A 23,740-nucleotide genomic window follows, 5' to 3' on the forward strand; every position below is an offset into this window, starting at 1 on the left:
TCTGAAAGATGAACTACATTGCTATAACAGATAGTTCAGAGGGGCACTAGCAGTCCGGTAGAAATAATAGAATGGTGGCTCCAAAGTTTATTTGAAAACAAAAGCTGAAATCTTCACGTTGTCCACCTCTGATATAGTTCTTTTCATAATGGAAGTTCCCATATTCATACCATGTAATGCTTAGAAGTTAATAAAAAAGTGCTGTTTAAGCTGCTTTGAATCTTCTGTCAAGTTTCCATGGCTTGATGTTGTCTTACAATAAATTACCCATTTTGTAACTTACATCTAATCCATGCCATTTTCTTGGAATTCAAAAAACCTCATTTTATTGCCCCCACCACACACCATCCTTCAAAAACAAAAGTCACATAATATTTTCAAGCATTGTTCAAAAATAAAGCATTTTTGCAACCAATTCTTGCTATGAAACAATATGCACACAAAATGTATTTCTTAAATCCCATAAAATCCTCCAACATGAGGCAAAATGATAGTGTTTAAAAAGTGGCTGCAGACTGCAACATTGTCATTCAAAGCTGTTTTTTTTTTGTCCATTTCAGTTCAAAATACTAAAACATTTAATCACTAAAGCATTAAAAAGAATTTACACTCTATTTATTTTGATCAGCTTACCTCTTCAGAAATATATATACCCCAAAAATGTGCATACATTAGCAGCTATAAACATTACATGGCATATCACACTATGTCAGCTTATATGAAAACGTACAAAATGTGAATGTATTCAAAAAACTATTCTGCAGTTACTATCTTTAAAGCAAGACATAAAATCATTATGAAGTCTTGTAAGCATAACACTGTTTCAAACAGAAATAAATATATAACACTTTCTGGTAAATTACAGCAGCAAAAAACAAGAGGCATCCTTTTTTTAAGCAAGATTTTCATCACTATAGCAGCTGTTCAGACCTGAATTCCTCTCACAGCCTGCTTTATATTTTCCAGTAGGGCTTTATTTTCTGGACTCTGATAACGATCTTGATTTGTATACATGTCCGTCAAAGTGGTCACGTAAGCATCAAAATTTTGTTCATTGATTGGTTCCTACGAGATATTAAATAGTAGTTCATATACAACTTTTATTTTCTTAATTGTATATTCATTTAAGCATAACATATTAGCAAGGCATATTGCCACCATTTTTATAATATTTAAAATGCCTATTTAGCTCTTACTTAATTTTACAGGATACACTGGAACAGGCCCTCCATGTCTGTTAGCAGTTAAATGTATCTCTATGGTTTCAGTGCTGTTACCACAAATATCCAACTGGTTGATGAAACATAAACATAAAAAAAGGTATCTATTGTATGAGGTGAACTGAAGATCGCCAAATTCCTTAACTTGTGCTCTCAATCACTTACCATATGTGGCAGCTGGATATTAGCTAGACTATGAATTAAAGACTGGCTTAAATTGGCCAATTCATGAAGAAGAGACTCATTTTGCTGTTCAATTACTTTGTTCTCCTCTTCTATCGTCTTCAGGTTGCTCTCCATGGTGGTAATCTAAAATGGACAAATTTTTGTACAATGTAATATAAGGCAAATTGGTACAAAGCATGCACTCTTTGAAGGGAGAGAGAACAGAACCACCAGGGAAAGGAGAAAAGGTCTATTCATTCACGCTTAAAAAGGTTTTGCTTGAGTCTGCAGTTCTTATCGTTGCTAAGGCTTTTTTATTCCCACTGTATGTTGTATAACTTTAACAGCTTGTCTTTTCAATACTGGTAATAGTGAGTGAATGAATTTGGATTTGATTCCACTCCTTTAGAGCCTTTCTTGTACAGTCAAAAGGCATTAAGAAGGACCTTAGTTCTACAAGTTCACCCATGCAGTTAAACTCCTAGAAGCTAATCTTAGGGGCACTCTGCAGTAAGTCATCCTTTTCTTATATTTTCAGCTACACATATATCTTGCTAATTAAGCATGCACATCTCCTTGCTGCCAGCGTTTAGCTCTTTGTAAGTATAATTTGACTCTGTGCAAATTCAAAGGGCTGCTTTTGAAAGCTGAACAACTGCATGTTATTGCAATGTATGTACAAATTCAGAAAGTTTTCCAATACATAAAATGACTTGTAAAACTGAAGAAACTGAAGAATATTTGCACATAGCCCTGTGGTATGTACAGGTGAAAACAACTGAGACTGTGGTCTGCCTGTATTACCAGGTGACCAAACACATTAACTCTGACCTTGCATGGTGCCCTGCTTGAGCTAAAAGCATTGCTGAGAGGCAGCTTCCCCGAGTTTGGACAGCATTGTGCTAATGGAGCTACAAGGATTTCAGATGAGCACTGGCTTATGCCCAGCTCATCAAGAGCACATGCAGAGCTCACTCACATCTGTCTGCACTTTCCTCTCTAGCCCTGTCCTTACTTTCCACATGGGGTGGTAACTGTTAACATCTATTACAGGAGTGTACAGTATGCTCTGTGTGGGTATGTAGGTTAAAATATACATTGAAAAGAAAAAAGAAGCCAGTGAAGTGGAAAAAATGCCAAAGAACACAAGGTTTTGAATTCTCAAAATGAGGTTTATCCATTCCTACACTGGCCTAGAGAGTGAGCTATGGGAAGAATTGATACAATTAAAATGCTGATGGGAAGGTCAGAGGTTTGTGCAGTAGTAACAGGCAGAAGGTTATAGGTTCTTAAGTGCATATTAACTTGACCATGGATGCGTAAATTTTTGGAAATTGGTAGCACAGTCAGGTAGTTAGAGGTACCAAGGTTTTGTCTGGACCTAAAGTTTCCGTCTGCTTATTGAAATGCAGGCCATCAGTTGACAGAAGTAACTTTGAAAAGTGATGTGTCTACATGAACAGTCTCTAAGTATCTCTTGCTTTGACTACACGTGCAGTTAATCCAAGTTGCCAGTATTGTAGGGATTTGGTTTTGTCACAATTAATTAATTCTGAGCTATTTCCACAAAAAATAATACTAGGGAAAATAATTTCTTCAGCTTTGAACCTGGACACACATCCTCCTGTCTTATTTTGCTTTCAGCTTTTTTATATTGGGGGGAAAGGCTGTATCCAAATGCAAAACATCTTTCATAGGTGCTTGTTACAGTCAAGTCATGCTCCAAATTCTACCCTAAAATTTTTTTTTTTTTTGTATTACAGACCAGAGTGAGGAGTCTGATGCCAATGAAAGCTCAGTTCAGTATGGCATACTGCAGCCACCTCACACTAACTTCATCAGGAGCTGCCATTCTACAGATTTTCAATCTAGCTGAGCACTGCAACTTGAATAGATCTTTTTTGCTTTTTTCATGAGATGCTGAGTATCTACAAATACAGTGGCAGCTGATCAGCATATCTCACCACTTCACTTAGTATTCATCTGTAAGTATCTTAAGAAAGCTGGCATATTCAGTTGTTGTATTTGTTTGCTTAAAGGCTGAACACATTTTACCCTAAAACTAAGAAATGTTTACTTGTATGTATTCTGAAAATAGGATAATGTGTTGTTTGAATGAGATGCACAACTATTTGCAGATTTTTTCTTCCCCTCTGCCCTTTATGTTTCTGCTCCTCTCATATTTGCACATTAAATTTGAACAAATTTACTAGAAGATCTTAGATTGAAAATACTTTCTCCAAAGTCTTAAGCAAAAAGGCAGCTGAGTAAAGGAGAGTCTTATAAATGCTCCAACGAAAAAAAAGGCTTGACATTTCACTTTATTAAATAGTAAAGTTCTACATGGAAGAATTTCCTGTTCCTGTCACATGAAAAACCTTCACTGGCACTTATAATCATATGGGTTGCAAATCTGTATCAAACAAGACTGTTGCTACTTCTGGTGTTCACATAATTTCCACTATTTTCCCACTGCACATTCCCCATCTGTCAAATCTTACTGAAATCTGAGTTGCACAATGAATTTCAAAAGGTTTATCAGCAAACACTTTGTTATGTCCAATATAATTTTACTTTTGCAGATAAAGGGGACTGTTGACTTTGATCCTTTAAATAGTTTGATAATGACTGTGATGTAACTCTCTATGTGTTGTAAATGTAAATTGCTTTTCTTCAGGAGAGTGTATGAATTTAAAACTAAGGCGTCTGAATTTTTACTGAAGTTTAACTTAGTTGGGATTCTCTGCAAGGCCTTAGTATCTGGTTGGGTAAGAGCAGGTAAGTATTAGACCAGATTACCCAGAGATTGTGGAATTTCGAGTATAGGAGGTAAAGAACAGGTTAGACAAGCACCTATCAGGATTGTCTTAGGAAGATCTTAGGAGGTAGAGATGACTGGTGGACAAAATAATGTTTTCATGGTCTCTTGTACCTCTACTTTTTAAAATCCCATTGATCATTTTAATAACCGTATGTGTCACTGCCAGTCACTCTACCCTTTTTTAAAATCTGCTGCACTGAAGTGTGAAAAGTATCCTTTTAACTTGACGGTAAAATTATCAGCTGAGCTTTCCTTTACCAAGAACATGCAATGGTTCCACAAAGTGCCTAATCTGATTTCTAAGAATATGCAATGGCACTGGTTTGAAGTATGAAAGCTGGAACTGAGACCACTAAAATATGGCTTCTGTACTCATTTCAGATCAAAGCTTGATGTGAAATTCCTAGATAAATCTGAAACTCAATACATGTTTATGCCTGTGATAGTGTTATCATGGCTTTATTTTTCAATTCATCTGGCCAAATATAAAATTGAAAGTGCAGTAAATTATTGACAACTGGAGCATTTACCAATGTACCTGTAACAGCCAAATGGCTTCACATTTTTTTAAAACTCAGCTAAATCAGTCTGTATGTGAATAGCATCTACAGTGTATTAAGCAGAAGAAAACAAAGCAATTGGAAGCTGCCAGATCCAAAACTTATGACCAAATTTCTCAAGAATAAATATATGCAATTTTCCTGCCATTCATTATTATTCTTGCTGTATGTTCTTGCAGATTTTGTCCTCATTACCCTATGGTTATATTTGGTCACATTAGGAAACTGTGTAAACTGTGAATCAAATCCTATGAAGGCTAAATAATGACAACAATACTCTGAATGCAGGCATAAAGTAACAGTGAGGTTTAAGTATCAATTTGGCTTGATTTGAAGTCAAATAAAAACCAAGTTGAAGAGGCAGATCCTGCCTTGCATTTACGAGTATACAAGAGGAGAAGGAGAATAGACATGGTGCCCATCTCCACAAGCAGCAGACAAAGAAGTAACAAGGAATGAATGGTTTACTCTGTTTCCATTGAGATCATTTGGATGACTGTGATCCTGGGACTGAAGACTGACACATGGGGACTGTGATGAATTTCACTGTTGGTGTCCACGCTCAAATAATGTGAACACACAAGCACCAGAGTCTATGCAGGACACTGAAAAATTCTAGGGAAATTCAATTGATTTTCTTCTTTTGCTTTTTCCATCCAGTGTTAGGACTGCTGAATAATGGAATTTTAGATAATAGTCTAATGTTAGGTTTTCTGCTTTTTTTTCCCCCCAACAAATTTATGTGGAATGAAAAAAGAATTAAGCTGGATCTCTGGGACCACTGCTGCTGCCAAGGGCTGCACTTAGGGTATCACATGATGAAGTGTAACAGGTGTTCATTCCTCTATCTGAATTTCCTCTTCAAGACATGGCAAAAGCCATGTTGTTCATCTGGGCTCCTTCACCTTGTAACTTATGTTAATGACCATGTTGCCACACAATATTTTAACTGCTATTAGAAAGGCATAGCCTTATCAAGGGGAAATACCAAGCTGACCATGGCACGTCATGCTTTGCCATTATTTTAAAGAATGTATTTTGCTGAGTTCTTTTTGGTTTTTTTACTGTTGGGAACTGATGTGGAAAGTGCATAATGAACACTGTTTTCAGATTTATAAATAGCAAATTATGGATAGATATCATAATATATAAGAAACATAAAAGGGAACAATACATTTCCTATATTTCTTTTAATCAGTCATATAGAAAAAGCATCTTGAATTTAGGGCTTCATAAAACTGTTACCTGAGTTCTGAGTTTAATCATATCAGCTTCCATCTGGGAGTTGGATTCATTTAGTTCTTTGATTTCTTCATCTAACTGTTTAATTTCTTCATCATTTTCTATACCTGTGTGACATAAAAATAAAGTGTCAAAATAATTTAGGTTTAAATCAGAGCTCAGTGAATTAAATATTTCCATATTTGAAAATAAATTTATTTCAAGCAAGAAAGAAAAAGGAAGCATTCTTCAAACTTTTATTCTGAAGTTAAAAAGAAGTATTTTCCACTACTTTTCCTTCTTAAATTGCAGTCATTCTCCAGTGAAAGTGTTGAAAATGCCTAGAGGATCAAAAGGATCTTTATATACACTCATTTAACTCTATATTACAAGAAATGCACCTGCAGCAACAAATTTCACTCCACTGTCATACATAATTTATTTAAAGAGTATGTCCACTTACAGATCTTCTGAAGGAAAGTAAAAAACCTTAACATGCTAATCTCTTCATATCACAGCATTATCAAAATGACCTGTAACTTGTGTTGATACCGGGGGTTGCCCTGACCCAGGTGCAGCACCTTGCCCCAGTCTTGTTAAACATCACAAGATTCCCATGGGCCACTTCTCGAGCTTGTCCAGGTCCCTCTGGATGGCATCCTGTCCTTCAGGTCTGTCACTGCACCACTCAGCTTGGTGTCATCTGCAAATTTGCTGAGGGTCCACTTGATCCCTTCATCCATGTCATTAATGATGATATTAATTACACTGGTACCAATATGGACTTCTGAGGGACACCACTTGTCAGTGATGTCCATAGGGACACTGAGCCATTGACCACTGGATGTGACAATCCAACCAATTCCTTATTCACCTAACACTCCACTCATCAAATGCATCTCTCTCCAGTTTAGAGAGAAGGACGCTGTGGGAGACCATGGCTATGTCTTTACAGAAGTTCAGGTAAGTGACTTCCTATCCCTTTCCTTGTCCACTGATGTAGTCACCCCATCAGTGGACTGGGTTGCTTAGGCAGGCCATGCGTCCAAGTAGCCAAAATATCCACATATTACTCCATAAGGCATTCTTCCTGGGCACGGCAGATACAGTTTTCAATACTACCCAGGTTGTAGAGAAAGTAACACCCAGATCTTGCACTCCCTGGTTACAAGCTCTTGAACAAAGACAGCCACTGCGTTCTCCAGCTGTGCTGGCCGTGTGGGCAGAGGTGCCTCTTGCACTGCATTCAGATGCTCTGTGGCTCTAAATGCAGTTAACACCAGCAGTTAAGAAGGCATGCACTGTCACTGACTAAGTGACTACATAGTTTTCCAAGCAAATTCGGGACTTGGGCACCTCCCAGACAAATCTTTTGCGTATTCTTTACTTGAACTGAAGCACCTACGTTTTGCTTTCACTGCACTTCAACTACCAGGGTACTATCCTGACTTTCATCCAAGGTACTTTCATCATCTTCCCTGCAACTCAAGGTTCCCAGGAAGAATTACGATTACTGGAGCTGAAATGGCACAAAGCCATCTCCATCCGCCAGAGGTTACAGAGCCATAGGTCCAAATGAATTCAGGGGAACTCAGGAGGAATTGGCATTCCGGAAATAAACCCTTTTTCTCTTCTGAATCCTGCAACAATATAAGGCTAACTACTGACCTTTGATGAATGAAATGTGAACCAGCAAATTATAATGGTATATTCTACTTTGAAATATTTTAGATTTATATAGACATAACTCAGTCTGACTGCTCTACTCCTGGCTCAGGTTTCCAGAGCATAAACCCTGGTTTCACTTCTACTGACAGTGAATTCCCAATTTATACAGAGTGGATTTATACATGTAGGAGAAAAGGCAGGAGAGTAACAGTAACTTTAGTTTACAGAGAATTAGTATTTAAGGAGGTAATGATTAAAAATTTACCATTACTGGCCCGCTGCTTTATTGTTAGCATTTGTTCTCCAGACAGCTTTGCTTTCTTCATTGCTGAAGTAGCTCTGGGGCATCCTGATAAACTGTGAACAGTAAGGAGCCTGTTAATTTTGACAGGTCATCGAAAAGAAATCTGTAATCCAAAACTGTAATAAAAACAGTATCAGAGACATAGTTTATCTTCACTGCCTAGCATTGAAAGAGTGCACTAGTCTGAAAAAGAAAAGGACTTACCAGTAGTGATTTCATTGTTGTGTTTTTTCTTCCAAATTCTTTTTGCATAGCCAGCTAATATAAAAGTCAGATATACAGTCCAATTTTTTAAAGACAAAATACTTTTAATAAAACGTTTTATTTTAAAAGCAGTTTTTGTGTTAATATTTCCACTTGAATTTACATGTCCCTGCTTTGAACTTCCACCCTTTTTTGATTGAAATGTTCAAACATGGAACTGAATGATGAGAGGACATGAGCAACCTCTCACATCCAAATGACTAGCTCTCATAAACTGTGTTTTTCTTTGTGATATTGTGAATATCACCTATGGAGCTGACTAAATTGCTGTTTTCTAAATTTTTTCTTAAAATGGCAGTAACTATGTGTTGGCTGTTTTTTTGGAGCCCAAGGAAAGTCATTCCAATAAAAATGACCTTGTCTTGACAGGGGATATATATGCCTTATAATACATATTTGTTACATTTATGGATGTACATTCAGTTATCTCCTCTCTCATGTTGCAAAAATATTAAGCTTTTTAATTACATTGTACAAAACAGTTTGACAGCAAATGCAGTCTTAGCAGGCTTTATTGTAAAAAATAAAAGTAATGATCAGACAGTGCTCACTATTTAACAAATAATGGTACACACCAAACTACCTCCTTTTTCCAGAATCATATCTTTAATGTAGTTGCACTACCACAGATAAGAGAAAATATATATTAAATCTAATTTAATGATGGAAAACTATAATCTTATTCTAAGGAAGCCCTAGCTTTAGTGAAGGGAATTTGGAAGCTTGCTAAACAATTTCCTGTTGTCTCAACATTTCAGTTTTCATAGCCATGGAAACTGAGTAACATCACGTAGTTCTCATTGCATACAGGCACATTTATATTTCCTCTCCAGATGCAAAGGAAGACTTTTATTTACAATTTTTAATTGTGCAAATCAGATTCAAATCTAATACTCAAATAATCACTCTGTAATATGGAGGAAAGCAGTGTATTTGATTAAAAGCAATTCCTTAAGTAAAGAGACAACTTTCTTCTAAATAAAGTCCTCTAATTTACATATAGTGTTTGATTATTTAAAATGTTTCTCTGAAAAGCCTGCTACCAAGTGCAGTAATACAAAAAAGTATTGCTCTTAGAAAAATATATAAAAAAATTTATTTTCTCAGCAAAAGAATCTGTGCTCAACATTTTCTACAGCTTTGTGACTAAGAAGATGTATAATAAAGCAATACTAGTAGTATCAAGAAATAGCATGACCTAGTAGCTTTTGGCTGTAGCTTAGTTGGTAGGACGCCAAATTACTGTTCCAAGGTCTGCTATGGATTCAGTGTGTGACTGTAAACAACTGTCCTCTTGAAGTGTCAAAGGGAGCCTTAAAGACGATTAAGGAGGAGAGGATTTGGCATCTTGGGAAAAAATGTTGGCACAGAGAAAGAAATGAGATAACAGTATATACAAAGTTTCTGCATCATTTAACTGACTTCATTTTTGTAATCTTTCTGTTGATTTAATGAATTGTCTCATATTTTGTCCTCACTCTTTTTTAGAACAAGTTAGCATCACTGGGCATTACAACAACTGCATTAGTTTATTCTCATCTTGTTCTGTAGCCTTTTCCTCTCTAAAAGTCTTGACTGATGACAGCATAGGGAATCCCTCAAAGTAAAATCAGCCTTCAAACAGCCTAAAAGTACAGCATTCAAACAGACCAACAAGAAATCTGGATGCTAGAACAGCACACCTGAGAGCACACAAAAACAATCAAACAAAAAAAATTTTGTTCAGAAGTATTAGAAATCTACCGTGAGACTCAGCGTGCCTAAATCCAAATTTTGGTGCCAAGGACCTGATCTTGTTCCCGGGCCATGGTTCTATACACCAAGTTTTCAGGACTGCCTAAACCTGTAGATATCTTTTCAGCTTGTCTGGAAGGTTGCCTCTCCACTGGTATGCCCAGGGTGCTCCAAGGTGCGCTCTCACCCTGAGGCCCCAGGTACAAAGTTCCATATGTACAATACTAAGCTTTCCTATTCCACAAAATGGAGTGGTCACATTCTAGCTGGCAAACAGCAACTCCTGTGGCCCATTGCCATTGCAGAGAGATCGAGTGCCGGGGTAGGCATGTAGGGAGCACCTATAGCTCGGCTGCAGTTCAGGCACCTGGGCACCAGATGCCTTCTGCCTAAACCGGACCACAAAGATCTGGGTGCTGTGCTCCATCCTTGCTGCTAGAACTGTTGGAGAGTCCTTCTGCATGGATTATCTACCTTCTTCTGGAGGCACCCAGATGAACCGTGAGTTAGTGAGGGGAAAGGCAAAGGGCTTATTTTTTGGGCATACAAGTGAGGATGCAGAAGGCTTCCACATTCTGTAGCCAGATTAGTTTTGTTCTAACCCGCTGGTGATTTAATACAATATGCACAGACAAAGGAGGGCTTTGACCAAAATGGGTTTCTTGAAATGCATCTGCATGCCTAAGCCACAAGCTTCTTCTTTTTGCTTCCCCAATCCTTACATGCATGGCTTTAACGTGCATCATACACCTCTATGATTACTTTTAGCTTGTTACGTGTTCGTCCTTAAGAGGCTATGAATGAAAAGATGGTCCCAAATTTTCCAGTGGCTTTATGCAATTCAAGAAAGAGTTCAAAACTCCCAAAGGTATCCTGCTCACCACAGAGGAAGATGCCAAAGCCAGAGCATGCCATTGACTTCCTATGCAGGTCTTTTCTGGCAAATCTGTCTCTTCGTTATTTGTATATCATATTGTAAGCAGATTATCTCACTTTCCTGAGCCAGGCACTTTCAGTGAAGCAGATACCAAGTTAGTAACCTAAATTAGAGTATTGAATTTTGCTACAGTTTGTTTAACGTGTCTAAATTCTTCAAAAATGAGTTAGTCAAATATAGCAATGTGCATCCTTTTTGCTTTGCTCTGTTCTTAATTAAGTTACCTAAAACTGTTTTAAGTAACTAAAAAAGTAAATTAGGACTTTTAGAATAAGCTTCTACTCTGCAAGGACATTCAACCTCTTCCATTTTATCTTATTGATTATGTTTACTACTACTGAAAGCAACTGCTCTTTGTCTGATTTGAGAACAACCAAAAGAAGTCAGGATATATGCACCAAAAGTGGACTATTGTACAGAGGCTGAACCTCATAGAGGTGTAAAGTTAACCAAAAAGCTTGAATTGAAATCCCAGTGAGACAGAGCTGCCTGAGATTTCTAGAAGACTGGGGGGTAGAAGGAGACAGAAGCCAAAAGGAGACAGAAAATAGTAGATACGATTTTTTTTTTTCCTGTGACTGGCAAACAAAAGAATACAACTGAAAGGTATTTCAGTGCTTTAAGAGTTATGCAACATATGCTTTAAGTATCTCAAAAATGAAAAAAAGACCACGAGAAACATCTAGGTAGTAGTTTTGTTAAGGATAATACTTATCCTCACATTAAGTATGGTATGAAGCTGTGTCAGGGGAGGTTTAGGTTGAATATTAGGAAAAGGTTCTTCACCCAGAGGGAGGTTGGGCACTGGAACAGGCTCCCCAGGGAAGTTGTCACAGCACAAAGCCTGACAGAGCTCAAGAAGTATTTGGACAATATTCTTCAGGCACATGGAGTGATTCTTGGGGCTGGACTTAGATGATCCTTGTGGGTGCCTTCCAACTCAAGATACTCTATGCTTAAGTTTGAAGCCTTTACAGTTGATGTTTGTCATAGGTTTTCAAACTTTACACTGACTTTTACATAATTCTGCAGCTTAATCATTCCAGCAAAGAACTAGTAAAATTAATCACAATTATCTCACTTGCTCCTGCCATTATTCTCATACACATGAGAAATTATAAGAAAATATAAACATAGTTGAGTACTCTTTCCATAATAAAAATGAGTTAGACTTTCTAACAACATTGCTGGGGTACTGCTGTAATAAATTCAGTATAAACGTGCCAAGCCATGCATTATCTCTGTCAGACTCTGGATGCCACAGGGCTTGAAGGTACAGCATTTTGGTGGGACTGTGAGAAGCACCAGCACCCGGCTCCTGGGTCCCTCTGAGTTTCTGATCCACCAAGAGCTGTGAGTCTCTCTTGTATCAACAACCAGATGACCATCAGCACCTTATTTTGTTGGGATGCAATGTGTCTTTGCTCTTGATTAATTTCTACTGTTGGGCTTAACCTCTAATTTGAGAAAGAAAAGTATGGTCTGGCAATTCATCCTAGAAAATCACCCTCTGCCATAACTTAACAAAATACTATAAAGACTATATGGTGATTGTATCTATTAGAATTGAACATAACGTGAAGAATGAATTTTCTTTCTGGTTTAGCACTGTGGTTATCTTAATGCAACCAGTGCCTTGCCATATATTCAGTGGATTTGAAAAGGGGGTGAAATGTGTTCAAAAATAAAATGAAAATTAGTGGTGAAAAAAAGTTTTAAAGGGGTATTTAGGTAGTGTTCAGTGCACATTTACTGAGAAATTAAAAAATAAATAAATGTGGGCTAAAATCCTGAACTGCTTCAAGAATGTAATTGCATTGTCTTCAGGGATGTAAACAACAGAGGCCACCAGAGTGGAAGATCATTGACCAAATGGAGCAATTGTCTGGGTGACCGATTTTAGTTATCTGGGTTCCAGCTGTGTGTTAAATACATTTTTTTCCTCAGCACACAGATGCAGTTTAGTCCCTCTTGAAGCTGAAGAAATTGCACTTGGCTTGTCAAGTGAAGAAAACACTTTCCAAACAGAGAAGTAGGGATATGGGAAAGGAGTAGATAAAGGTCAAATAAAACACAACTTTTATATTTGGTATGTCAAAGTTGAAGTTGACAAATTTACAAAGAAAGTTGTTGAAGTTTACAAAGAAAGAAACGGTGTAAAGAAACCAGAGCCTCAACCTGTAGTACCCAAAAAGCATTCTAAGGACAAACTTCATAAACCCTGCAAGATGTTTATAGATTCACTACCACAGCGATTTTTCAAAAAGAAAATGAAACACTTCTCCTGTTTATTAAAAATAGCATTGTCTATAGACTAGAGGAAAGAACAAGTCACTTTCAAGGGACCTCTTTTAACTAGAGATACATTCAAAACAAGCCCCAGATGTAAATTCTTTTGAAATTCAGGGAAATACAGATCACAGTGAGAATGACTGTTTTATTTTGTTAATGGCTGAAACCTTACTTTTACGACTAAGCTCCTCAACTATTTGCTAATGTTTGAAGTTCAAGTTAAGAGATCAAACTCAGTGATCAAAGTAGCCCATTCCTTGGTTTAATATTAAATCCATGAACTATTCCTTTTTTCCTATGTTGAAGGGTATCAGCTTTAGCAATTTCCTTATTCCCATGAGTAAATTCTGCTACACACCTTAAAGGATTAAATACTCTATGCACAGCTCCATCGTAGATAAAAGGAACCCTCCCTAAACCAGCACTCAGTTTTATTTACATTCAAGGGTGATTGGCTTTTCCCCAGGTTTTTACTGAGATGTGAAGCAAAGGGAATCCAGGAGAGAGGTTTTGCAAACAAGGTAGTTTTGTTTGCATGGAGATTGACGTGACTCATAGAGGAATCTCTTCTCCCTACTGACCACACAACCCCAACTGTCTTTGTATGGTGTCGGGTGTCGGAAAAAAAATCATCTGTTCAGCTCAGTTTCAGAATTCTTCACTGGAAAAGAATGATTTTTATTAATGTGGCCCTTTATAGGTCTTGTTTCCTGGCTAAAGCCTTTTGTTTGGTTGGTTGGTTGGCTGGTTGGGGTTTTTTGTGGGTTTTTAGGGTGCATTTACAACTCACACCTGAATGCTTGGGGTGAAAAACTTCAATTTTGAATCAGGAGGGAAATCTAATACTAGATACTAAATACTAATACTACAAATACTAAAAGTTCGATGTAATGTGGAAAGTGACAGCTCTGAATTCAAATTGCTTTCCGAAGTTGCTGAGGAAAGTAGCTGATATTTTATTCTGTTTAAATAGATCTTTGCATTGGCTTCAGCAGTAAGAAAAATTAAACCGCTACCCAAATGGTCATAAAAAAAATATAGCCATTATGATTAAAACAAAATGCAAGCTTTCCAAAATTATTTTAATGATATCTGATCATTGTTTCAGAATGACTTTCTGGAAAGAACTATGTTCTTATTTTAGGGGGGGAGGGTTGAATTAGCATTAAAATCTGGTCAGTCAGGACAATGAGATAGAGTGAATGGCCACCCAGAAGAAGATAAGGTTTTTGGGGTTTTTTATTGGAGATTTAAAAGGTAAGACAGCGTTATAGCTTAATTATGCCTATCCCTCATAACAAAAGAATAAAGCATGCATCAGGCAATAAAAAAAATAGAAATTATGCAGAATTGTTAACATGGCAAAGCTGAGAGAAAAGGCCCTGAGACTCAATTTGAAAGGAAGCCCCCTGGGGCATAAATATACACCAGAAAAGGGATTAATGAATCTTGAAATGCTGGGACTGTAAGAGCACTGCCAAAGTTGCCCTTCAGCTGGGCACAGTAGTCCCTTGGCAAATTTACATCATATTTAGTTAACTGAAGCTGCTTAGTCAGCAAAACAGCTTTGTGGGTGGGCTTCTCACATGTGTTAACGAGCTTTGATCTGTATCATCCCTGAAGAGGGAAGGAGGTTTGGCTCTTGCCCAACATGCAACAATTGCTCAAAAATCTCTTTTTTATTCTTTGGTGAGTGAGTACCCACTGCAGCACATTACGTGACTTACAGATGACCCCAGCACTGAGCCGTACACTTAATGGCAAACAACTGAGTGCCCCAGGAGCTGGGGGCTGGCTTCTGCAAAGCTTATCAGCCTCTCCTGTCTGGTGACTGCCCACAACAGGACAGATGACCTGAAGACCAGTATATACTGGGCTGTTGAATAGGGCATGTATTGTGAAGGAGAAAGGTTGAGACTTCCTGTATATAAATAGCTAAGGTGTATGTTTAGCTACACACCTCTGATTAGTGCTCTTCGGCAGCTCAAAATTTCAAGTGATCTATTTAGTGACCAAGTCCAGCTCACTCTGGCACTTAAAATGAAGCACAATTTCTCTAAACACTTGTACAGACAGCAAAGAGAAAAAGTACTTCAAGAGGAAAATTCATGCCTCCTGAAATCTAAAAAGTCATCATGTATTCCCTGCTTTTTATGGGCTATGTCTGGAATGAGGACAAGCAGACTTATAACCAGACAGCTTCTGCTAAGTGCCTGAAATCTAGGAGGTGTCACATTGCAAGCACCTGTACAATTGCTGTCTGCTGCAATTTGTCAGGTCTGCTCAGCAAAATTAGTTTTCTTGTTTATATTGTGCAGTCTGCTTTTTCTAATATGGATTCCTTATTATTTTCTCTGTGACTTTCCCAAGGTAAGTAAACCTCTTAAGTCCCTTTGGATTAGCTTACTCTTAAGAGCCTTCCAGTTTAACAGATAGTACATCTGATTAAAATACTATTCCGTCCTTCTTCCAGCTTGTAATGAAAAGAGCTGGCAGAACTACCTAGAGTCAAAGGGCCTGACTCTTTCAACAACCAGGCTCTGCATTTAGTCACTTCTAACTTTTGCCAGATTTTAACTGATCTGACTGAAATCTTCAATAGTAACTGTCTGGCCAGGCTAATTTTTTTTTCCAAATGTCATTGGAAAAATATTTCTATTTCTCACAATATACTTCTATACCACTGTTTTGTCCATATACATTGTTTTGTACCTACTGAGGGGAACAAAAAAGTCCAAATAATTCAGTGAATAACTCTAACTGTCCATGAATTGGAGCAAGAAATGACATTTCATGGGGTGTTGCTCTGAGTTTAGAGATGCATTCTGCTATTCTCATAAAAACGAAAGTAGATTTGGCAGAGCTATAAGCCTCTGACAGACTGTCCCTTGGACATACTAAGTGGATGTGAATTAGTGTTTAGTGCCAGACCCTCCATGTACTTTGTGCATATGAGAACTGGGAGACTTCCCTGCCACCAGTCCTGTTCAGGGCTGCAGGGCCTGGAGCAGAAGAATGCTTGCTGGAAGCAATGCCTGAGACTGCCAGTCCTGTTCTGCCAGTGGACCAACTACCTCAAATGCTGGAGACTGAGAAGCTCAGAAGTAAGAAGACTGAACAGGAGCCACAGGGACAGAAAAGAGAAAAGGACCAGAACACTAAAGTAGGAGAGAAGGAGGATGGGAAGAGAAAGGTGTTGAAATATGGTTTAGGAGGACCCTTTTCCTTTAAGCTTATGGGTCAACACAAAATTACTAAGTAAAAAAATCCTGTGTACTGTAGGACCCACCACAAAGATTTTATTTTAATTTTTTTTTCTTTATGTATACTATTATTACATTTAATTGCCACATTTCTTTCTTTGTCTTCTTGGAAATGTCAATGCACTTCCATGTCTGTCATCTTTTAATTATGTCATCATGATGATGCTTATCATTGTCAGTTGTAGCTGCTGTTAAATGCAGTGAATTTGGTTAGTTCTTCTATACTCTTAATGATGTATGATGTTCTCCTGCTGAATTGCAATGTACAGCTTATAGGAAAAACAGCAAAATAAATCAATGGCAGGGAGGGGACAGGCAGATTAAAACCAAATGAACAAACAAACACCCTAAACAATTGAAAAAGCCTATCAGAGAAAAAGTAAAACAATGAGAACTAAGAGTGAATTAATTTTGACAGAAATGTGGCACTCTGTCAACTTACTGTTGCAACAAATAAAAGCATGGATGAGAGTTGACCTGACAAGAGACCTGGCTAGAAATAGATGCAATCAAATACTTTAATGCACTGCATATTAAAAGCTTCTTACAAATCTGGAGTTTGACAGTATTTACGTTTCACAAACAGAAATAAATAGATTTCTCTCTGCAAAGTTTTTACCATTTTCAGTGTACAGCACAGGAACACCTTTCAAAAGATATTGCTGGACACAGACTCCTGACAAATAGGGTATTTTGGAAATTTAGAGCACCTTGAGAATTCATCTGGCAGTTTTCATCTGTGTTTTAAAGGATGCTTGCAATTGGCTTAACTGCGAGCTTCTGGGTCTGCTCAAAACCAAGAGAGAGCCAGAGATGGAAAAGTGGGCAAATACCCATTGGGAATGACAAGGCTGTTGCCGGGGGATGCAAAGATGCAGCTGGAATAGCAAAAGCTCAGTTCAAACTGAAACTGGCCAGAAATGTAAAAAACTCCAAGAAATGGTTCTTTAGGCACACAGACAGCAAGTGGAAACAGAAGGAAAATACTGGCCCACTGTAATATGGGAGAGGTGAATTAGTCACCAACAATGCAGAAAAGGCAGAGGTTCTTGACACTTCCTTCACCTCTGTATTTACCAACACTGTTGGGCACCAGGCCTTGGGAACAAAATTCCAGGTTGATGCAAACAGACTGACCATCACTGATGGAAGAGTTGCAAGTATACTGTTACAGGAGCTTAACGCTACAGATCCATGGGCCCTGACATTGCCCACCCAAGGGTGTGAGGAGTGTGGGCTGATGCTGTTGCAAGGCTTCCATAATCTTTGAGAAGTTGTGGAGGTAAGGGGATACCCCAGAAAACTGGAAGAAAGATAGTGACAACCCCACCTACAAGAAGAGCTGAAAGGAAGATCTACAGGCTCATCAGCCTTATTTTAGTCCCTGAGAAAATTATGGAATGAATCCTCCTGTGGGCTATCACAAGTCAGACGAAGCACATGATTGGGAAAAGCCAGCATAGATTCACCAAGGGCCAGCTGTGCTTGACAAACCTGCAAAAGCAAATTTGCCTTTTGTGATGAAGTAACCTGCTTGGTTGATGGGGTCGACCAGTGGATATTGTCTACCTGGATTTCTCCAAGGCTTTTGATATGGTTTCCCATAGCCTCCTCCTAGAGAAACATATGTTATGGTCTGGACAAATGGTCTGTGTAGTGGGTAGGTAACTGGCTGAGAGGCTGCACACGGTGGTAAACAGCTCCTCTTCAAACTGGCAACCTGCCACAAGTGGGGTCTCCCAGAGATCCATAGTGGGCCCAATCCTGTTTACAATCTTCATAAATGACCTGGACAATAGGACCATGTGTATCCTGATGAAGTCTGATAATGATACCAAACTGAGTGGGGAAGTGAACTCCTTGGAAGGGAAAGTCACACTGCAGGAAGACCTGGATAGGCTGGGAGAGTGGGCTGACAAGAATCTTATGAAGTTTAACCAAGACAAGTGTAAGGTCTTGCACCTGGGAAAACATAACCCAGGAGCGCAGCACAGGCTGGGGCCTACCTGGCTGTGGAGCAGCTCTGTGGAAAGGGACCTGGGAATCCTGGGGCTGACAAGCTCAGTGTAAGTGAGAGGTGCTGCTGTGGCACAGAGAACCAGCGGGGAGCTGGGCTGCATCAACAAGAGCATCATCACAGAGACACAGAAGTCATTGTCCCACTCAGCCCTTGTCAGGCCACACCTGGAACACGGTGCTCAGTTTAAGTTCACACTATGAAAAAAGATGTGGATAGGCTGGAGAGCCATTGCTGACCTAATGATAAGTATTCTTATGTTTTTAATTGGTGAAGCTGAGAAATGCTGCTGTTAAGACAGGATGTGACTTCAGGCAAATATTGAAAGCTCTACAACAATTTAGGAGCAAATTTGTAGCCACTAGACTGTGTTTTGTAAAGCATCTGTACAACAGAGCTGCTGCCTCTTTGGGGCATCCACCCATCCCAGACAAATCCTGGGGTGAGCTGCTGTTCTATGGACACCGGTTCAAGCTGCAGCCCTGAGCACCAGGAGGTTTGACTGTAGGTGGTGTTTGCAAATCTTCCTTTCAGAAGCTGAGGTTGATCACAGAGGGCTTTTATGCAGTGTCTATTTCTAGCAAAGCATATTTAATGAGAAAAAGGATCTGCATATGAAAAGTCTACATCTCTAACCTTCTTTCCTCACATTTGTCATCTCCTAAATGATTTGAACGTTTGAGAACTTAGAGATCCTCTGAGGATCCATGTAAGTGTAGGTATCAGCCAGCTTCCAGAAAGCAGTTGCAGAGGGCAGCTCCTGCCTAGAAGTTTTTTGGGTTTTTTTGTCTTTTCCTTTTTCATAATTTGTCTGTTCCCATGCTTAGCAATGCAGTTGTGCAACTCAGAGCTATGACCAACCTAGAATTTTTGGAGGAAACAGCACTGACAGTGCTCCTTCACCTTAGGACGTGTGTGTGGTAATGGCTGAACTGAATGAACTGCTGCCTGTGGGCTTTCTGACAGCCTTACCATTAACTAAATCTTCCTATGCATAAAGTGGATAGTCTGTAACAAGTGTCATATGTAATCATCTCCCATAGCCACTTGATAATTTCTACATACATTCCTTCAGAAGGGAAAAGGCAGTGGATGATGTCCATTGCTTCCTCCCACGACATCTAGACATTTTGCAAACACAGTGGCATGCCCTTGCTGCTCAAATACAAATCCTGTTCTATAAACTTTTTTATGGATCTTGGAGTAAGTCCTACTGTCCTCAGCAAGGATACAGGTTCGCTAAAGAAAAATCACCCTTCTCTACACTTTCATCTCTATTTAGCATTAGCTTGTTAATGGGAAAAAATACTTATAATTTGATCACCTCTTGTATATTGCAGCTCTACTACCATGTTTTTGTACAGGCTTTGGCTGGAATAGAGTTAATTTTCTTCAGAGTAGTTAGTGTGAGGCTGTGCTTTGGATTTGTGCTGGAAATAGCATGGATAATTCATGGGTGTTTTCCTTACTGCTGAGGAGTGCTCATACAGAGTCAAGGCCTTTTCTGCTTCTCACCCCATCCTACCACTGATGGGGCTGTGGGTGCACAAGCTGGGAGCTAGGTGGGGACACAGCTGGGACAGATGATCCCAACTGACCCAAGGGATATCCTACAACATATGGTGTCATGCTCAGTATAGAGAGTTCGGGGAAGAAGGAGGAAGGGGGAGACATTTGGAGGGATGATGCTTGTCTTCCCAAGACACCATTACCTGAGCCCTACTCTCCTGGGCCTGGCAGAACACCTGACTGCCCATTGGAAGCAGTAAATTAATTCCTTGTTTTGTGTTGCTTGTGAGTGTGGCTTTTTCTTTACCTATTAATCTCAACCCAAAAGTTTTCTCACTTTCACACTTCAGATCCTCTCCCCCATCCTGCTGGAAGTGAACAAGCAACTCAGTGGGGCAGTGGTCCTGACTGGAGTTAAACCACAACAGTTTTCCATAGTAAAAGGAATTTAAAAGCTACATTAATGTATTGAAATAGGTGAACACTTATGTAAATAAAAGTGAGGTAAAGATAGGAGCAAGAACACTGTTTTAGATCTGAAAAGGCATTTCTGCAGGTAATTTCTACTGAGGTCAGCACAAGCACATTTCCTCTTCTGTGCAAAGGAGCAGGGTTGCTAAAACCAAGTATATTCTGAGAAAGTCCCCACTGATCACAGTACTAGAAATAGTGCCATCCATAAAAATCTTAAATCAAATATGGGGATGTAAGGGTCTGTTCAAGAACTAAACTGCAAAGCTACAGTATAATAAGGAATTCACATTTCATTATAACCTATTTAATTTATCTATCTATTGACTCCATGCTTACATGCCTTCCAATTTGTTTTCATATTGCTCATAGGTCACCTAATTTCACACTGGCCTCTTTTCCTAGCAGAGGCTCCTTTTTGAAGCATAGCACACTTAATCCTATGTTTCAAGTCCCTCCTGATAACTCTCTGTTTCCATTATTTCCTAATGCAAACTCTTTGGCAAAATAAAACTATTCACAGAAATTTCTGTGAACAGGCAATGAAATGTTAAAAACCAGAAACCTTTGTTGGTACCTTTGATCATAGGGTAGGATTCAAAATTCATCGAAATTTACGACGTTTTTTATTGGCTACTAAATTCTGCTTCAGAAGTGTGAATGTAGGAATATGCATATATTTAAATCCCAGACTACATACCAGTTGGAGAGGTTTTTATTGATTTACCAGCACTTGTGGATCATCTCCAGTGTCTACTGATACCAGTGCAATGACATCATGTGTACAGTGTCAACAGCAGCTCTAAGAAATCTTTACCTCAAAAACATCATTCCTAATATCTATTTGATAAATTCAACAGTTGGCTTCATTTTCACAAGCCAGTCTGCAGTTCATTTCCAGAATATTACAGCTGTTTTAATAACAGCATATTAACAGCTATCTACAAATGGCAGAATATAAAAATCTCGGAGAAGATATAAAGGACATCTACACATGCAATTTATATATATATATATATATATATATATATATGCTTAGAAAAGTCTGATGATAGAAAAATATTTGCACTGGGAAGGAAAAATCCCCTATTAGGAGAGCAGCAAGGTGTACTGGCAAAAATGAAGACATTAACTACTCCTTCCTGAGGAGCTTTTACTGACTCAGTTAAAGGCCACAGCCCTGCTTTCCCCTCGTGCATGCTGAACATAGCTCTACCTGCAAAAGAATGTCTGTAAATCTGGTTTTACTGTGTAACTGGCATAGCACTGCTTCTCTGGAGAAGGTGAGAATTTGAGATGTACAGGCATGGCTGTATAGCAAAATGTTATTAGTGGTAGAAGATAAGACCACAGTCTGTTAGAATGGATACACTGAAAGTCAGGGAATATTTCACCTTTGCGTAAGAAAATGGATAGTCTGTAATCTAGGTGGGATTGAGCTCCAGATTATGGCACCTGGGTTTAAACATCTGCATGAGAACTATGTGTCAAAGCTGTCATGGAGCTGTGGGGCCCGTTCATTTAACAAGACCAGCACCCTTGTAGATCCCTGCCAGGCACATTCAGCTCTTAGCTGTCATAATCAAAGAATGGAGTGTCTCACAAGTCAACCCAGTGTGGCCATAATGCATACTCTAAGAACAATTCAAATGGCATAAAGTACCTATTTGTAGGCAGGGGAAACCCACTCCCTCTTGACACAGTCAGTGACATTTATGGTAGAACTGATTAAAGGCCAGTGTCTACTTCACTGAAGTGGACAACTCTCCAGGATCCATTGATCCCGGAAGTGGAGTAAATGCAGCCTACAAGCATACAAGCACATTCTTAAGGTAGGTGAAATGTTCTGAAGTTCAATCCTACACGTAGGGTTTGATTCAGTTGTGCATATAGAGGCATGAAATGCCACTGGAGAAGATAGAGCAGTAAGGCTGATAAATACTACACTGGACCTACCTTTTTGAGTAGCAGCTGGAGGCCATATAAGTAACCCTAAGGCATCTAAAATGGTTCCACATGCTTTTTTTTTGTGTGAGCAAATGCACCACGCATTTTTAACAGCCTTAAGAATCCTACAAGAACTAATAATATTTTTAAAATAATATGGCTTGTTATTAATATTGCCATTGCTTATGGAAGCTTCAAGAAGTTGTTCCATTTGCTCACAATTTAGAATACTGGACCTTTGTTACCCCAAGATAGTTAAGTAGGATCAATTTACTCCATCCATCTTTTTAAGAAACCTTTCATCTTGTGGTACTCTCCTCTAACAATGGGCCTTTTTGCCCAAAACCTGATCTTATAAGGTAAGCCATTTACATGTCTCTGTTTCTACTTAAGATAGTGGTACTGAAAAACACACATGGCTGCTCTGCAGCTAAATTTCATATTTAGGTTACTCCATTGGGGTTTTTTTTTTCATGAAAGCACTCCTTTTAAAAAAAAACCTCTAGCCACAATTTGACCTTTAAACTGTTAAACCGGTACATTTCTTTCAGAAGTTAGTTACTCTTGTTGCAAGAATTTTCTCCTTGAGACCATAAGTACTATGTGAATACTCCCTGCAAGCAATCTCCCAGTAATTATATTGTACCTTTTAAGTAAAGGTAACATAAATTCAAAATTTTAATGATGGATCTCTCTGAGTTAAATAAATGTTACACCATTATGAAGAAAGTTAAACTGAAATACGAACACTAATACTGATATTTTACTAAAAGTCAGAAACTTAAATCCTCATGTGGTATCTGCACAAATGGTCAGAGTTTTACACCTCCTACTTCCTGAAGCCTCTGAGAGCTGCAGGCTGTGTAATACATTTGACAACTCAGGTAACACCTCAGGTCACATACCAGAATCCCTTCACGGTAGGTACCATAAAACACTGACTAGAAAAACAACTCTGAGCCTAAACAATAAATAGGAACTATGTGCACAAAGTCTGGGAGGTTGAAGTAAGGGTAAGGCTTCTGGGTGAAGCTACAAAGGATTGTCAAAGAAAGAATCAAAGGAAATAGTTACAGGCAAGAGAAGAAAGAAGTACACTTTTCACCTCTGTATCTAGAACTGACTATAAAACAAGATCAAATTGGTTTAGCTAGCTAAAGGGTACAGAAGTTCAACTGAGGTCTGCCTGGAGAGGGTGACAAATTAGGGACATCAACTTGACATATTTGAAGTAACAAAGTTTTATATTAGCAATTATATAATAAGAAATTTGCTCTGACATTATACTCATTTGCAGGCCTAGATTCCCTGCCAGAGCTCCAAAAAATCCTTGTTTCTTCATCATCT

General features: G+C 38.6%; 1 protein-coding gene across 12 annotated transcripts in view; it reads right to left on the reverse strand.

Annotated features, from left to right (window-relative positions):
- The window catches only part of MYT1L (myelin transcription factor 1 like), a 315,746-nt gene that overhangs the window by 1,732 nt on the left and 290,274 nt on the right, over positions 1 to 23,740 (reverse strand). For 6 of the 12 annotated variants that reach the window (XM_019282204.3, XM_010393362.4, XM_019282203.3 and 3 more), the window contains 4 exons: positions 7,921 to 8,012; positions 6,006 to 6,115; positions 1,386 to 1,529; positions 1 to 1,065 (listed from right to left, as the gene is read on the reverse strand). The exon at positions 1 to 1,065 is cut by the window's left edge and continues 1,732 nt beyond it. In XM_019282204.3, coding sequence (XP_019137749.1) covers positions 925 to 1,065; positions 1,386 to 1,529; positions 6,006 to 6,115; positions 7,921 to 8,012 — 487 coding nt within the window. In that variant the 3' untranslated portion in view covers positions 1 to 924. The remainder of the gene's footprint in view (positions 1,066 to 1,385; positions 1,530 to 6,005; positions 6,116 to 7,920; positions 8,013 to 23,740) is intronic. The other 6 variants (XM_010393368.4, XM_010393366.4, XM_010393367.4 and 3 more) reach the window with 1 other exon arrangement.

The sequence above is a fragment of the Corvus cornix genome, chromosome 3, assembly GCF_000738735.6.
Source record: "Corvus cornix cornix isolate S_Up_H32 chromosome 3, ASM73873v5, whole genome shotgun sequence".
NCBI lineage: Eukaryota > Metazoa > Chordata > Aves > Passeriformes > Corvidae > Corvus > Corvus cornix.